The sequence below is a fragment of the Colias philodice genome, chromosome 13 (assembly GCF_061535455.1).
Source record: "Colias philodice isolate Cphi_HAF_F1 chromosome 13, ilColPhil1 Martin Lab GWU primary, whole genome shotgun sequence".
Classification (NCBI taxonomy): domain Eukaryota; kingdom Metazoa; phylum Arthropoda; class Insecta; order Lepidoptera; family Pieridae; genus Colias; species Colias philodice.
Window position 1 is genome coordinate 11,082,489 of NC_143098.1, and position 18,800 is coordinate 11,101,288.

The 18,800-nt window shown below is 33.2% G+C and overlaps 1 protein-coding gene across 1 annotated transcript in view; it reads right to left on the bottom strand.

The window, feature by feature from the left end:
* Positions 1 to 18,800, bottom strand: part of retm (real-time) — a 49,158-nt gene continuing 30,358 nt past the window's right edge. Inside the window, exons 6-15 of the mRNA XM_089702829.1 lie at positions 12,736 to 12,851; positions 10,569 to 10,758; positions 10,120 to 10,208; positions 9,254 to 9,512; positions 8,792 to 8,910; positions 7,657 to 7,782; positions 6,970 to 7,111; positions 6,257 to 6,384; positions 5,448 to 5,572; positions 1 to 3,930 (exon numbers count right to left, since the gene is read on the bottom strand). Of these exons, the coding sequence (XP_089558955.1) occupies positions 3,846 to 3,930; positions 5,448 to 5,572; positions 6,257 to 6,384; positions 6,970 to 7,111; positions 7,657 to 7,782; positions 8,792 to 8,910; positions 9,254 to 9,512; positions 10,120 to 10,208; positions 10,569 to 10,758; positions 12,736 to 12,851 (1,379 nt within the window). The 3' untranslated portion in view covers positions 1 to 3,845. The remainder of the gene's footprint in view (positions 3,931 to 5,447; positions 5,573 to 6,256; positions 6,385 to 6,969; positions 7,112 to 7,656; positions 7,783 to 8,791; positions 8,911 to 9,253; positions 9,513 to 10,119; positions 10,209 to 10,568; positions 10,759 to 12,735; positions 12,852 to 18,800) is intronic.

Sequence of the window (18,800 nt, forward strand, 5' to 3'; positions counted from 1 at the left end):
TTAATAGATTTTATTTAATAGACAATAAATTCCACTATCATAATAATTTCCTAAAATAAATAACAATTTCATTACTTCTGCAAGTCTGATATCGAATTGCACATTTTTCACAACTTTTCCGACAATATTTTAAGAGGATTCGCATTTATTTAGCTAAATATACTTACACACACAACATATTACAAGTTCCCGCCTTTTTTGACACACGATACAGCCATAGATAACGTAAATTTACTCCCATCATTTTTTTTAAATCTTCCAACCATAGATTTTAGAACAATCATAGTATTTATTATAATTTTGCTTTATTTAAATGTGATAAAAATACAAATCTGATTTAAGTATTATAAATATTGATAAGGAGTTTTTTCTAAAACTTAGCGTGTCATGTCAAAATAAGTATCGCATATGCAAGCAAAACAATTCCAAACATTATTGTTTTACGCACCAAATGCACTATGTAAAAAAATAATTTGCATGTTTTGTGTATTTTTTATATTTAGCTATTAATTGTTTTTACATATAGATAATTAAAGCTACCGATGTTGCAAGGTTTGAGAGTGCAAGCAGTATTGTTCATTTAATCTTATCAATAAAATGTTATTTTTATTCTAAATTATTTATAATTCCTTATTTATAAGTACCTACTGAGCGATTCTATTACTGTAAAATGTAGCCATTTGCAAGAATCTATTTTTTATATGGCAATCTTGAAGCAGATATTTCAGTTTTTAAAGTGAAACTTTTATTACATCGTCTCAAACTTTTTGGTCTGTGTAGCGCATGTCGCGTGTATCGCGGCTGCCGAGTAGGTATACCTACTCGGCAGCCGACCGTCACGCGACATGCGCTACACAAAGCAGTGTTCGGAACCGTTCGAACAGTTTCACTTTTACCGTGGTTTCATAAAACCACACAACATTTTTTTATTATTTAAAACACATACACACATGTATAACATCTATACTTACAATATAACGATATAGTTGGCTTGATATAACAATATTAATATTAAATTATTGTTACTTTCCTATTTACTGATTAATTATACTAACAATGTAAGACAGTCATGTGAAAAATAGGAGGAATTGCAATAGTTACAGATTTATGTTATAAATATTCTATTTTACAGTCAGTTTATGGTCATCATTGAAGTTTTTTAAGCAGTTTATTCAAGGAGATAGTTTTCGATTAAGACAATAATAATTAATACAATGTAATAACATTGTGGTAGCCATGTTGTCTTATAAAGAATCAGCCAATGGGAATCACGCGTTTCCCGCCCATATTTGAACATAATAGATTAATATTGACCATAGATAAAAAGAAAGAAATTACAGATTTCGTAATTTGGCTATTAAAATATTTATTTCTTTATATTTAGGTAAAATAAAGTAAGGTGTAGGTTCATTTTATACGTTCCTTGGCACGACGTAACTTCTACGTAATATAACTCATCTATATTCAAACTAATTAATATTTTTTATGTATTTTACTATAATTTTTATTATTATACGTCTAAATGGTCTGTGCCCTAATTATTCAACATGATAAATTTAACATTATTTAATATTTTACAAGCGTTCTATTGGAAAAATATGCATTTTAATCCATTTTTGTACATCCTCAATTTGAGATACTTTTCTTACGTCCTCATCATTTGATAATATTGTAGTAGCAAAAAAATCAATTAGTAATTTTGATATAGGTTTTAACGTAATTTAATTAAAAAAATTGATAAAAATATAATGTCATACGATGCTACTAAAAATATGTACTTTTTATTTGATTAATATTTTAAGTTTACAAAACGTCATATTTTATCATGTAAAACAAATAATCCATACTAATATTATAAATGTGAAAGTAACTCTGTCTGTCTGTCTGTTACTCAATCACGCCCTAACTACTGAACCAATTTGCATGAAATTTGGTATAGAGATATTTTGATACCCGAGAAGGGACATAGGATAGGTTTTATCCCGGAAATCCCACGGGAACGGGAATTATGCGGGTTTTTCTTTGACTCCGCGGGCGATGCCGCGGGTGGAAAGCTAGTATGTTATATTTGAATCACAAATATGACGTGAGATTACAAAACAAATTATTTGATAAATCGAATTTTTTGCTACTACTACATTATCTTCTCATATTTTATCAATTTAATTACATTTTTGATAGACAGAGACACAATATACAATTTTCCTATCACCATCCTTGTCTCGCAATGCCAAAATTGATTCACAAATACGAGAATCTTCTTTCTTACGTAAATCACATAGTTTTGAGAAAATTGACTTTTGTGAGCTAGAAATATTATAAGAAAATAGGTTTACTTATAGTTAAGTTCTATCAACTAATGAGTTAAGAATTTATACCATTATCAATGATAATTTATTTATATTTTGCAATTTTATGACATTTTAAAAACTGAAAAATTATCAATAACTCATTAGTGAAAGATAGATAAATACGTAAATGGCTAAATACTATAATCTAACAGGACTTCACACTAAAATACGAAACAAAAACTACACTCCGAACCTACAGCAAAACATTAAAACATTACCAAGTTTTAAAAATATTATTTACAAGTTGAATGCGTGCAATAATTACGTTATTAGTTATTTATTACTTATTTCCAACACTTGGCTATTTAATCAAAAATATATTCTATTACTATGTGTTACAGTTGAAAATACAAACCGATCTAGGTCATAAATATATTTTATCTAAGCGATAAAACTTCAATTCCAAACTGGACTATGTCACACGGCATGTAACGCATTTTTCTACTTGATAAAAATAGCTGTGAAAAATCACTGTTATTTTCCACGATACATCCATAATCTCACTTGGTTGCTATTTATTATTTTTTCATCATCACAAAACAGTTATTTTTATACTTACGTAGTTATTATATTCGATAACATAACGCTACAATACAAACTACGTTGATAATTTTCTTGACATTTGACAATGACAGCTGTCAAACGTCAACATGACAGTTGAAAAGACCGCCATTTTCGTTGTCACATACGTGGCGAAGGGCTACGGGACAGTTTCAAATACTCACACAAGATATAGATTTACTACTTTTTTTATAAATATACACTTAAATGTACGAATCATTTTGTTTTCGAAACATAGGTATGGTAGGCGCTTTCAATGCATGGTCATGTTTTATATTGAAATGTAATATGTTATTTACAATTACATTGTTTCTTTTATAGATTTTCTGTATAATGTAACTTTAATTGTGATAGAAAACATTTCTAATCTGCGAAAATCATAGAAATTTTTATTTCATAAAAAATTATTCCATAGCAAAATCACTTAAGTAACAAGCTTAAGAGTGATTTAAAAGTTGTTATAGATGTTTATTATTATTCTAATTATGCCATTCTGAACAACCTCTTTACATATCTGTTACCATACATGTCAAACATCAAAGTTACCAGATTTACGACATTTATCAAGATCAAAATTTCCTATTACACTGACATCTAGTGTCATAACATATACAACACTACAATCACATTTAATTCATAATTTTAAACTTTTTTAAATCCACCAATCTAATTCCATAACACATTTAACACTGAATTAATTTATCCTTCGTACATAGTATATGTTTATCTGAATTCTCAAACACTTATTTGTATAAGAGTATACGTGTCACTTTACAACGATTCTTCTATCACAATCTAACATCCCGCTTCCCTTCCACCCCAACACTAAACCAATCTTCGCATTTCACAACGCCACGTTATCGCCACGCCTTCGCTTCGCCACGCCTTCGCTTCGCTTCGCATTCAGCGCGTGGCGGGCGCGGGCAGTTCGCATCACCGCGACGGGCACGAGCCGACCGACTTGTTGCTGAGACAGGAAAAACCGCTCGTCCCTGATTGGAGGCTTGACATTGAACCCCTTGGAAATTATAATTAATTTTAGTAAAAGATATAATAAATATAAGATAAAACGGTTAGTTAGTTTCAAGCTGATTTCCGAATCGGTGGTAAATGTTAAAAATATGTAATGACGATTCGAAAGTGCTTCTAAAAGAAGTCTAATTAAATGAATAAATGTTTGAGTTTGATTTTGAAGTTAGTAGCAGTTAAATTAAAGATAGAGTAAGTTAATTTCAAGCTAGAAGTTAAATTGAGTCAGTAAAAAAACACAGTTAAATTTACATCAGCAAACGATACTAACTAATAGTTTTAATCAGTGAAATTCAGATCAGGTAAGTAATCATAGTATCTATTATTTCCCAGAACGTATGTCAGTTAAATAGAATATCTGTTAAAAACTTAGCTTAATTAAATTTAGAACCAGTTAATTTAATATTGATTAGTAAACGACTTGTTAAATTAATAAACAGTAAAATTATAAAAGGGTAACATTCAAATCAGTTATTATGAAAAATGAAACTATAAGAACACAGAGGAATTAATAACCTCACTTGGTTATATTATTAAGGAGGTGGGTATAAAATTAAAACATAATCAGAGATTTTTAGATAGGCCACTCACGTTATTACCTCAGCATTTGATTTTATTCTATATCGGAACCTTCGACGCCCCCTGCCTAGACATTGTTACCATCTTAACTATTCTTACTGCTAATTTGTGAGTGGCCTAGTAAAAACAAATAAAAAAACAAGTTGAGTAAATACGCTAGATATACAAGTAAGACAAATTAAGGTAGGATGATATCATGAAGATAAATAAGCAACGTTCTAACTTTTGCGTAACACTAGTTTGGAAGATTACCCATCTTTTGGTGTTGGTTTTAAGTTACAGGTTATCAAGAAATATGTATCAAAGAAAGAAAATTTTTTGGCAAATCTGCGTAATAAAAATTTAACCAAAAATTTTCTAAATTCGCTAAAACGTATCCAATTTCAAAATTTAGAATTTAAATTAACATTAAAAGCTTTGAACACTTTACATAATATTAATTAACATTAGAATAAATGTATTTTTTAAAACATTCATACGTATTTCAATTCTAATTCCCAATTAACAGAATTTCTATTCATCTAAACACCTATACTTGAAAAAAAAAAAAAACTATTACCCATTGAGATATACATATGGAGACGACACCGCCTACATCACTTATATTCCGCTCAACATAAGCCATATGGCTTAACTGCACGCTCATTTTTTATTTGTTTTAAAGTGATACGCATCAAATATGCCTTCTTGTGTGTTACGATATTGCACAAATAATACGAAAAAGTGACTAACATAACTTTTCATCGGTAAGTACTTAACTAGATAATAATTTTTAAAACTTAGTTAGAGCAAAAAAATGGCGCACAGATTTTGTTCGTGGTGTCTCCTGCATACGTAGTAATATTATCTCAATGCTAGTTTTCCAAACCTTATTTTCGGAATTTATTTTTATTTTTTATAATCAATTAAAACAAAAGTAACACTCACTTATAAGTCAAGCTAGCGAGTGTTTCATGAAAATACATCAACTGTGCAGCGCGGTGCGGGGCGTCCGGGGCTTCGCAGCGCCATTGCAGGATGTAGCTGCCCGTGTGGGACATCACGTGCGAGCCCTGGGGACAATAGTAGTGTTATTTTATTTTCCTCATTAACCAACAGTAAACTGTAAGAAATATCACAATATAATAGAAATAACACTTTGTGTGTGCAATAAAGAGTATATAAATAAATAAATAAATAAATATTTAGTTACAAGTATAACTGCGCAACCAACATTTTTATGCGTGCAACCAATGCGTATTATGTCCATTATAATTATTATCAAATCATATGACAATCACCATCGTCAAATTTCCTATTTTAATCATCATCACTGGCAAATTTAAGCATATAATGTGAGTATGAGTGTGAATCCCACTATATGCGTGAAGTGTGAGTACTGAGTATACGCTTGCGCCCGTGCTCGTGTTCGTCTTCGCGCTTATGTTTATGTTCACGCTCACGCTCGTGCTCACGCTGACTCACACGCTCGTGCTCACACTGACGCTCGCGCTTAAGCCTTGAATCCACTTGAGCATGCTCAGGCGAATGAGCGGCTCATTTGGCCGAGCCGCTCAAGTGGAGACGCCTGAGCATGCTCGGGCCGCGCGTGCTCAGGCGTCTCCACTTGAGCGGCTCGGCCAAATGAGCCGCTCATTCGCCTGAGCATGCTCAAGTGGATTCAAGGCTTTACACTCGTACTCACGCTGACGCTCGTACTCACACTCACGCTCACGCTCACGCTCACGCTCGCTCACCTGTATGCTCTCCCCATCATGACACACGAGCGTGGGCTCCGCACGATGGTAATGTTCCCCCTCACGCCACTCACGCGCCGCTAGCACTGAGCGACCTTCTTCTACGGCTGAACCGCCTACGCACACCGCTGTAATACAAAAATACATAATATGTACCTATTAAATAAATATAGAATAACGTATAGCTTTAAAAGACCAACGCAAGCAAAAAAATATTTTGTCGTGTACCTACATTAGTAAGAAATATAACTTTAACTAAGTACGCACACCGCTATAATAACATTAATCTTTATACATATATAAAAACTTATTGTGTCACTTTGTTTGTTCGCGGTGGACTCCAAAACTATTGAACCGATTTATAATTTGATTTGCTCCCCGGTTGCAGTTTAATCTAACTTGAATGATAGAATAGGTTACATCTCAGTTTTTAGTAGCATATTTCATATTTTTGACTGACCTGGCTTGTAGTGGCCCTGCCTTGCAAGTCAGAGGTCGTAGGTTCGATTTTCACCCGGGGCAAATATATGAGTGATGAACATAGATATTAGCTCTGTGTCTGGGTGTTAATTATCTATATAAGTATTTATTTAAAATTACATATGTACAATGTACATGTTTATCTAACACAAGCGAAAGCTTAGTATGGGATCAGATCGTGCCGTGTGTGAAAATTGCCCTGAAATATTATTATTTATTAACTATAATCTCACCGGCAGCATGATCAGTGGTGTCGGGCACGTCGATCTCGTGTTGCGTGCGGAACACGGCGAACGATATGTCGTGTCGCAGCACGTCGAAGTCCCACGTCAGAACCGACTGGGGATCGCGGTTGATTACAATCACTTCGTGGACCTGAGGATTTTATTGGATATTAAACGACATAAAATATTAAAAGAGTAAAAGTAAAGGTGATGAAATGGTGGGACTAGAAAGTTTCTTTAGGGAAGCAAGAAAACTTTGTATAATATTTCGCTTCGCAACATTTAAGTCACTTCCTGACTATAATATAATCAACATGCATAAATAATTTTGATGCAAACAACAGTTAGATAGTTAAGACTTAAGATTGTATGAAGAAACTTGTTTTTGAAATTATTTTAATTCAAAGATTAAGTTTAAAATATCATTTAACTCGTCTCAATAAAAGACTGCGATAATCGTGAAAAAAAATAAAAAGCAACACTGATCTTGAAAAACCTAAATTAAAGTGAAACTTCTTTATGCGCGTTGAGAGTAAAATTTCATGGTCACGTTATGGCAATAGCGTCAGCATGGAGTAAGGGGACGATTTTTGTTTGAATATTGCCAAAAAAGTTTCACTTTTGACACGTGTTCTCGGCACAAACACTCTTTTTTACAATTAATATTATTTTATAATATTATTAATATATCCTCACCTGCCCCTTCCCCAAGCTAACCGATCTATAGATACTATCTTCGCTGAGCGGATCGCCATCTCGCTCCGTGAACGCGCCGCTCACGTAGAGGCTCTTTGGCACTAGACCACCTTCGTGCACAAAACTCTGTGGAAGATTCATTTTATAATAACAAGATAAGGTAAACTCGAAATTAAACTGCAATAATAATAAGTTAACAGAACTAAGATAAGTTAATTGCAAAAGATGTTAGGAGTCTGATAAGTTAGCTTTCCCAATAAAGTTAATAAAAGCTGAATGCAATATTAATGACAAGTAAACTAATAAAAAAAACCACTATCTATAATTTTGGTTATAACCTCATCATGTAAAATATAACTGATAAAACAAAATAGTACATACTTAATATTAATTCTTTATTTCCAAGAGTCAAGATTTCCATACATTATATTGACACATTTGCACATTAGATATATTTTTGACTCAGAGTGGAAAAAATTGCGTGTAACACTAATTCAGGTGACGGAAGCATAAATGTCCACATTATAAACATATTTACAGTGTTTAAAGCGTGCAATATTATTTAAGATCAAATAATACGAAAAAAATCTTTATTGACAAAGACAACACAATCGAGAATAGTGATAGCTATACAAAAAAGAGTTTTGTCAATATTAAAAAAAGTAATATCCAGAATAAATAAATAAGAACTAAACAGGTGAATAATAAATTTGCGTATATTGAAGACATTAAACACACCACAAATATATAAATCGCGTTACAAAGTGTACCATATCCTACTGACAAAACATATGACGTCACGATTGCATTGATATTTGTTTAGATCTCACGTTTCATACAAATTGGTAATATTGATGCGGGACGAACAACGACGTTTCTATTATATCCGACTGTCGCAGCAAATAAAATCGTTTATTTTGACAATTAATTACTTACAAACACAACATAACAAGTAATAAAAAGTTAATAAATCAAGAGATATAAATCAGGTTTTCTAAATCTAGTAAACTCAATAAAAAACTAAGAGCAATAGCAATTAATAAAACAATTCTAATTTATATACAAATACTTCAAATTAAAATTCAATATCATTAATAAACACAATATATAGAACAGGACCAAATATATGTAGTACCTTGCACGGTCCCCCGAGGAAATCCGGGATGAGATCTTTCGGGATGTAGTCGAGCAACCCACCCGGCTGCAAGTAGTCCTTACCGCCGTAGAATAAGAACTTACTGCGGGTATTCTCATCTGGAATAACAGATTTTATTACATTTAACATTGTGTACGTTGTCTAAAGCTTATGCAAAATCTTTTTTTAGAAACACTATTTAATTCTATCAGCACTTTTAAGGATGGTTAGGATGGAATACATATTTTAAATTACATAAGTTTGTGCTGGGGTACACGAATATTCAGTTCTATGATATCATTATTATTTTAAACGTTACATGCATTGATAAAATTTTAAAAGAGTGAAAACTTTCTGAATAGAACGTTAATTATTATTATTTGTATTTTGACGTTTCACAAGTGTTTCCAAACGAAGTTTATTTGATTGAATAAATGTTTAAATTTGACTGTCAAAACTCACCAATAAAAGTGCTAACAATCGTCCACAGTATCGGGAACACTCTCGGAGCCCTAACTATCAGCACCCTGCCCATTGTCTCCGGGTAATTGGCCTCTACAATCTGTATGATCCTCAGCAGAGCCCTGACCCCGGGCCTCCAGAGGTGCCGCATGTTCAGACCGTCCAGGTCTACCAGCAGACACCAGGAATGGACCGCGTGTTCTGATGAACGGGTCGCTTCTTCCAGCAGTTTTAGACCCTCTTCACACACGTGAAGAGTCTGGTGGGAATACATAGTTTTGAGAAGGAAGCAATATTTTTCAATATACGCAATAAATAATGAAAAATTTAGAAAGAGAATGATGAAAATTTGGACTTCAAAGTCGAAATACGATGAAACGAATTCTAAGTAATGGTGTTTTTTTTTTCAAACAACAAGACAAATAGACTTATGGTTTGCAAAATTTATAACAACTGTCTAAAAATCTTTTCTTATCTTCCTGTAACAATAAATCTTATACTATGTCGCAGTCAGCCATCTTAATCTGACTTTTAATATAATTCAGGCTGTTAATTACACGGCGCCGTTTAATAAAGAGGAGACTCTTAATTAAACGCCTGATTACGCTAGCTGGCTGCGCCTTCACTCCTATTATTTTAGTATGATAAGATGTCAACTGACTAAAATGCAAGCAATATTATAACAATATTATACACATACTTAATCAATGCTAAAGTCTGTACGTTAAAATTAAGATTATAGATACTTATAAATTTATGGTAAAAATGCGAAATAAATTAAGAAAAAGTGCTTATTTCTTCACCTAAACACAGTAGTAAAAAAGGTTATAACTTATGATTTATGAACATAACTAAATAATGCTCACCAACTTAAGTAGGCCATCTTCGCCAATAGATTTGAGTAATCCTTTAACGTCCATCTGACCAAGACGAAGAATGTACAGTGGACGTCCGTCTGTAAACAAAAATGATTATTTTTTAACTTATGATTACTTGGTTTAAGCCGCTCACTCTTGTGTTGTCAGGTTTGAAGAGAGGATAACGGAATAAAAAAGAATAATGAAGCTTTCTATTGATGAAAGATTTTCAAGCATGCAAATAGTCGAATCTTTTATGGTAAGTATAATATCAGTTGCTTTTGGTTTCATGCAGCCAGGGAAGAAGTGATGTTGTCTACTGCAAAATAAACATATCCTACAAAAATAACAAAAATCATCAGTACTTTTACATATTTATTATAATACTTTTCATAAGAAAACAATCGAAACTCGAAGGACCAATACACAAATATTAATAAACCTCCAAAAGAACCCGCCTTTATCATGATGATGCCAGCCCCCCGGGAAGTACTGCTTCACCACGTCTGGAGTCTCATACTCCGACAGGATCCTGTCCACCTGGTGCTTCTTGCGCCAGAGGAGTGACTGCGAGAGCATCTCCCGCGCTTTCTCTACGTTAAAGTCCCTCGCGCGAAGGAATCGGAGGAGTGTCGTGTCACTTGGCACCTTTGGGGTGACAGAATACACTTTTATTAAATATTAAATAAATATTTCAGGACAATTTTCACACACGACACGATCTGATCCCATACTAAACTTTCGCTTGTGTTATGGAAAACAGATTATTAGCATGTTAGTGAACTTAGCAGATCATTTTTAGCAGATCAAAAAAAAAATGTGAGTTCTTATCGCGTGCAGTTGAGTTCTACAGTTCCTGATACTTTTTAGAAATAGTTCTGGCGTTTTTACCTTAACAAACGACATTTGAAAAAACCCGACCTGGACCCGGCTTAACGTGATGCTAAGACGTAATGCTACGACGTAATGCTACGACGTAATGCTACGACGTGATGCTACGCTGTGATGCTACGCTGTGATGCTACGGCGTGATGCTACGGTGTGATGCTACGATGTGATGCTACGGCATGATGCTACGGCGTGATGCTACGGCATGATGCTACGGCGTAATGCTACGGCGTGATGCTACGGCATGATGCTACGGCATGATGCTACGGAATGATGCTACGGAATGATGCTACGGCATGATGCTACGGCATGATACTACGGCGTGATGCTACGGCATGATGCTACGGCATGCTGCTACGGCATGCTGCTACGGCATGGTGCTACGGCGTGATGAAATATGACATAAATAAATTTTCTAGTGTTTCATTTTACGCGAGTATTTCTAAAAAGTATCAGGAACTGTAGAACGCAACTGCTCGCGATAAGAACTCACATTTTTTTTTGATCTGCTAAAAATGATCTGCTACGGGAAGTTGGCAGATCATTTTTTCAAATGTCGTTTTTTAAGGGTTAAAACGCCAGAACTATTTCAAAAAAGTATCAGGAACTGTAGAACTCAACTGCACGCGATAAGAACTCACATTTTTTTTTGATCTGCTAAAAATGATCTGCTAAGTTCACTTACATATTATTAGCTTCAATAGTATGTTTTGTTTATTTTATACTTTATTGTAAACAGAAGACATAGAGATACAGAAAGAAGATAAAATTAGAGAACGACATGTGTTTGTATTTACATACGATTACTCGACTCCTTTAGACTCGATTTTGACCGAATTTATAGGGACAGATATAATTCAAACTTCGTAAATTTATCAAGGATCGGTGACAATACAATAATATCAAGTGTTCACTCCAATAAAGTGTGTTCTTTAGTTTTTTAAAAACATATCTTTTTAATTAGAATGTTTAAGATATGTTTAAATTCTTAAATATCTTATTTTATATCTCTTCTTTTTTATCAACGTCATAATATATGGTATTTTTCCATCTTTGATCTTACATTAACATTTGATACAAACAATAAAGTTTCAGATAAAAATAATATCAAAACAGTCTGGGAAAATGTTCAAACAGCAGAAAATGTTCAACAGTAAGCCTTACACAAAAGCGTCGGCTTTGTATACATTTTCAGAATAAACAAATTGATCTGGAGAAGAGACGTGACGTCAGCCCTGACCTTAGTTTACTTTGGGGAAATTTTATAAAAATTCAAATTAATTATTATAAATTCTTTGTTCCTAAAGTTTAAGGAATTAAACGGGTTTTATAAAAAATCTATTGAAATTAATAATGATATTGAAATAAATAGTGATAATAAATTACTTTTCAGCCGACTTCAATAAAGGAGGAATTTCTGAAGTCTTTTCATGTTTTCAGAACTTTGGACTGGGAACCGATTTTGATGATTCTTTTATTTTTTTTATAGCTTTCAGTTACATATATTTAAAGGTCCAGTACTAACCATTTGAAGATGGTTTAGTTTTTTGTTCAAAAATAATTATTCCTAAAATCTATATAATTTTACAGGTTTTTAAAATAGAAAGTCTTATTATTTTTTAAGGAATAGAAAAAAACGATCATGAGGTGGGATCCGAACGTCTTCCACTGGCGAAAGACGCGAGTTATTTATAAAGCATTTAAATGCTATAAAACTAAATATCAAATTCAAACTACCTTTCCTTTCTGTAGATCTGCGATCCACTTTCTCAGCTGCAAGAGCCGTGACTCCTGGATCGGTGTGAGCTCTCCCAAGTACCTCTTGATGTATTCGCTGTCCAGGGTGTATTGGTCTATAAATATATATATTTATACATTATAACTAAGTGTGAAGATCAGCAAATTTTTATAAACATACAAATATCATTTAGTAAGAAGATCAGCTCAATTGGTCTATTAATAACATAATTCGTAGGAAGATCTAATATTTAAATAAGCTACAAGAAGATCATCTAATATTCAAATTAGCTAAACAGGGTGTTACAATTTTAAACAAAGTTTGTAATACCCTGAAGTTTGTTCGAGGATAGATGTAATATTGTTTTACCGTAAAAACTCTTCTATATTTGATAACATTAAAACTGAAGATTTAATACCTATAAATAATGTTGTATGCGATTACCACACAAGCGAAGCCGCAGGCTGAAGAAGTATAAACGCAAAAATAACTGTATCCGTCCCGTTGTTTGTCCCATTTTCACGAGCTGAACGAATTTGGATGCTTGGAATACGGATTTTGACACATCATAAGGGCTATGTTACTTATATGATCATATGGTCCGATACTAAAACTAAAGTCGTTGAAATAGGTCACAATTTACAGTTACACAATAACGGATTACACAAAGGGCTGCAATAAATAAAAAAGTTAAAAGAGTAAGTAAAATAAATCCCCGTTACCCTAATTGCCCTGTCCTACTTGCCTAATGTTCCAAAAGACCTTGATACGTCCTTTCTGGGACTTCTCAAATCGATACCTCATAAGTTTCAATTTTCGGGAACCCAATTGTGTTTTTAGGTCTTGTAAATTCTGAATTTTCCCTTTTTAAATGCCTATTGACCCAGTTTTATTTAGAGACTTTATAACTTACGTATAAATGAAGATTTTTAAATCTACACCGAATGTTGTGCATAATCAAGTCATATACCTAGATCCTAACTTTCTCTAAAAAAGTAGAATAAATTGTTCAGTAAGTTCAACAAACTAAAGTCACCAGATGAAATAAAAAAAGAAAACACGAGTACAAATCCTGAATCAATATCTAAAAATAAATACAGCAGTATCAAAACCTGACCCAAAATTATAATGCCATAAAAAGCAACCGAATCAATTAAATTGCGAAAATGATCAGGTAAAAAAAATGCTATTGAAGTTATATAAATACCTATTTAATTAATTGATTAAGTCAATGACCTTAACTCTTGTCTTTAATTATAATTCTTCATCAAGCATAACAAAACTTGCGAAAATACAGCTTTCAAAATAAACAGAATGTTTAAATATTTACTAATTTTGATCAGATCTATCGATTCTATAAGCTATTTCCAATTAAAACTGTACCAAAACATACAGAATCTCTCATCTGTTAAAATTGCTTATCAGTTTATTTATAAATAACTAGCTGTGCCCCGCGGTTTTACCCGCATTGCTCCACTCCTGTTGGTCTTAGCGTGGTAATATTATATAGCCTATAGCCTTCCTGAGATTAGCGCGTTCAAACAAACAAACTCTTCAGCTATAGAATATAAGTATTGATAAAAAGTATCAGAAGAACTGATAATCCACAACTTCCTAACAAAAACATTAATCAAAACTCAGATTTATCTTCAGATCTTCAATCTGTTCAGAAAATCTATTTATACCTCCAATCATAAGGATAAAACAGGGTTAAAACTTTTTGCATTAAACATCTGCGGTGTTGAACTAAAACTCATTTCGAGTTCCGAGCATTTATTTGTCGAGCTTAGCACTGAGTTTTAAATATCTACGCACGTGTAGGGTTGCCAAATCTAACTTTTAAAAATTATTAAAAGCTAGTTGTTGACAAAACCTAACAACTCTTATTTCATAACTTTTGGGGTTGATTTTTGAAAAAAGTCTATATCTGACTCGGAGCATCAAGCTATTATCGAAATTGGTGCTGTGGTTTACCCATGATTAACCGTCAAAGTATAAATAATTCGTCCACACCGTAATATTACAGAAACGTAGTATGAGTAAAAAAAAATCACCAAGGGACCAAGCTGCTCGGTTGTCCACACTTTAACATAAAATATTATAATGCTTTAATAAAAAATTGACAATCGTTTTCAAATAATTGTTCATAATACAATGAAGACCATTTTTGCCAACCCTATCTTTATAGGTTAAGTTCAAGGCCACTGCAGCACTTGAGCAAGATCCTTCCAAGTCGTTATGTAAAAAGCTGGTAGACTGCTTTTGTTTTTATACTGTTTATTATGTAAACGTGGGTATTTTTGTTAATACATGTTCACAGCTAAAAGTAATTTAAAATTAGTGAACAGCCGGTTTATGAATTCCTTAGAAGTCAGAGCCGAAAATTTCCCGACTTGAATTTATGCGTTTTAATAATTTTTTATTTGAGGTCTGTCCAAATAACTACGGCCTTTAAGACTAGCCTATATGTAAATAAAGGGCCGAAAATGTTTTCCATAAAGCCTTCAAGCGTAGACAACGGTGAAGACTTACATAAGATGACCCTGCTCGTTTGCGTAAGGTCTCATCTAAGCCCTCGTTATTTTTCTTTCTTGAAAATTTTCAATGGTAAGTTTCTATTTTTATTTTTTAAATTAATATAAGTGCGATTTATAGAATCCATACATTTTCATATTACACCCAAATACTCATAAGCATTCGATCTTCTTCAAAATCACAATTTTCTAGTGATTCAATAAATAAATTATCAATTTAACTCCCTTAATATATTTTTATATCCGCATTTCCATATTGACACAACAAATTCCCAATATTCATCCGACACTACCTATCCTACCATATCTTACCATAAAAAATTCAAGGGATATTACTCCCCATCCCATCCACCATATTCCACAGCATCTTTCCAAAACCTGAAAAGCTTGTAAATAGTAATTCGAACCCTTATTATTTCCGCTCGGCGTTAAAACCTGAAAAGCTTGTAAATAGTAACCCTTATTATCTCCGCTCGGCGTTTGCCGTGGGCGGACACTACTGAAACACCCACGCAGTACGGACAATCTATTTATGGACACCTGACTTTCCATTGTTTATTTATGACAAGGGTATTTATCGAACTTCTAAAGATTGTTGAAGATCTAATACTGAATTGTCGAGATGGTATTGGCACTTGTCTTTATTGTAGTATTTTATTGTTTGATTTTACGCGAGTATTATACGTTTAGAAATTAAAGATTTTAACGGATTTTAAACGCAATATACATTACTAGCTGTGCTCCGCGGTTTTACTGTTGGTCTTAGCGAGATGATATATATCCTATAGCCTTCCTCGATAAATGGGCGATCTAACACCGAAAAAATCTTTCAAATCGGACCTGTAGTTCCCGAGATTAGCGCGTTCAATCAAACTCTTCAGCTTTATAATATTAGTTTAGATTATTTTAAAATATCCATCCAAAAAATCGCTTTTAAAATCCGTTAAAATCTTTAATATCTAAATGTCTTTATTGTTTCAAGTAATTTTCGCTAAAATGCCTTAATGCATGGAAAATGTAATCGATCAAGCCATTTCCGACGTTTCACTTAAAATATCCATTAGACTTTATATCCGAGTACTATGTGTTACGTAAGTAGGTATTACCTAACTAGTTCCAAGGAAAAATCATTATATACAAATAGAAAACTCCAAGGTCTACCTGGCCTTTTGAGAATAGAAGCTCGATAAATACCTTTTAGTTTGAGCTTTTAGTAAGATTCATTTTATGACTCTAAAGGGATCGAAGCCAGAATTTTGATGTATGACTGTTGCAACTAAGCAGTATATAACCCTTTAAAAAAATGCTATCAAAAGGAAATTGCACTAGTCTTATATCCAATTTTATACAGATTTTTCTTGTGTTCCTATAATGTTTCCCCATTTCGTTGTACCTTGATTAAAATATGTAACTTTAAGCTGGTCATTTCTGAAACTATCATACGTAACGGTATCCAAAACAAACTACATAAAAAATAAACAAAAAACCAAACAAAAACCATATATTACACTTATCTATCCCGTCTGAACAGGAATGAAAGAGGCGACGACAGCACATACACTATAATAACAGCACACACTAATACAATCAATAAATTATCCCATCTTGTACCACTTTCCCTGGCCGCTCTTTCATTATCACAGACACAGGGCTTAGCAGTTGCTAAGTTTGGTTTCGTTAAATCATCTTCAGAAAATCTTATCGTATTTGGAATATTATTAAACTCTTCGTTGGCTAAAGCAGTATTTCTTACTCTTTCTTCATATGCTTCGTAACCTTTTTTATCGTCACGATTATCTTTTATAGCAATATGGGAAGTTGAGGCTTGGTCATCTAGTTTCGATTTACTTTTGCTTCTACGCCAGAGGCTATGGCTAGATTTCTCGTGTTCTCTATTGGTGGCAGATTTACTGCGCATTCTTAGTAATCTGTTTGACGATTTGGATAGGGCTAGGTTACTTCGTTTGGAGCTTGCAGATGTACCTGGGGAAAGGAGGAGGAGGTTAGGAGAGGTAAAGGATATTGGGAAAATATTACAGGGTAAGGATAGGTAAAAATGAAATGGACATTAATTCTTTCTAAGAACTTATTTGAACTTAGTTTTGGGAAAAAATATCTCTTTGCAAGGAAGCTTTTTATTAAATTTTGCTAGATTGTAAATTATTTTAATTGACGGATCTTCTTGTTATTTTTATAATATTTTTTCAGGTCATGAAATAGAATCTCTGTTTAGAATTGTAAGCTAATGATAAACAAATGCGGACAACAAATTAATTTGAATTCATCGACTTATAATTGATCAGTGCTTTTATGCAGATATTTGTTTGACCTCAAGTTATGTTCGCAATAAAATGCAAGGTCTAGGACCCAATTCGTATTCCGGGTCACTATTTAAATATTTCGACTATATTAATTAGTATTAATTATTTGTTTCCATTTAGAGCTAGGATATTAAAAATTATGAAAAATGTAGTCCTTATTATTTCTATACCCAATATTTTCTGTATCTCTTATGTATTATGATCTGACATGATTCCCTCTACTAATTACATAATTTTCACATAATATACGTATATTATATTGTGATCTGACATGATTCCCTCTACCAATTACTTGGGCCGTTTCAGTCTGTCAATTACGACAAAAATCCTGCTCTAACATCACACAAATGAGCTCCACCCTGGGAATATTTCATTTCTAAATAATTCCAAAGCCGTAACATTTGTTCGTAATAAACGTCTGCGACTTGAAATATTTCAGGGCAAGTGACATTCGCCCTGGGGCAATTAGTGAGTTCTAGTCGCTTTCTATGTCACTTTGTGAATTGTTGTTTGTGTCTCTGAATAATTAATGAATGAACAACCGTGTAAGTAAAAGGGGTAATGGAAATTTTGGGAATATCACACTACCAGGGGGTTCATTACAATCATTGAGTTGAGAGTTGTTCGTCATATTTTACATTATTCTTTAACCAGTCATGTTCATAGGATGCGGCGTGAAGAAAACCACGTAGTAAGGAGGGCACTAAACTTGCCAAATAGAAGAAGGGGTCTGGGACGTCCCCCCGCCACTTGATGGTCTACTATATCAAAAGACTTGGAGAGAGCCCAATTGAATAAACAAACAACCCAGGATAGACCATCCTGGCGCATGAGAACGAGGAGAGCCGACCCCAAATAAAGGGATAAGGCAAAGGAAGAAGAAGAAGATCATAGGAACGTAAGACACTATGTAAATAATGTATTGGTTTCGTAGTATTTGATTAAATCGTCAGATCATTTGACCGGACCTCATTTTTAGAAGTCAGTCGAATATTTTAGCTAGTAGTGAAAATGGTCCACAATGAGTGATGAAAAAAAAATATATTCTAGTAGACGCGGCATACGCCAACATCATTGCACTAAAAAACAGCGTAATTAATACATACCTACTTACTAACGCATTATCATTTATCACCAATACAGTTGTTCTCTCTTTCACTCTCACGCACGAGACATAATACATCTCTCACTCATGTACTTCGTAATATC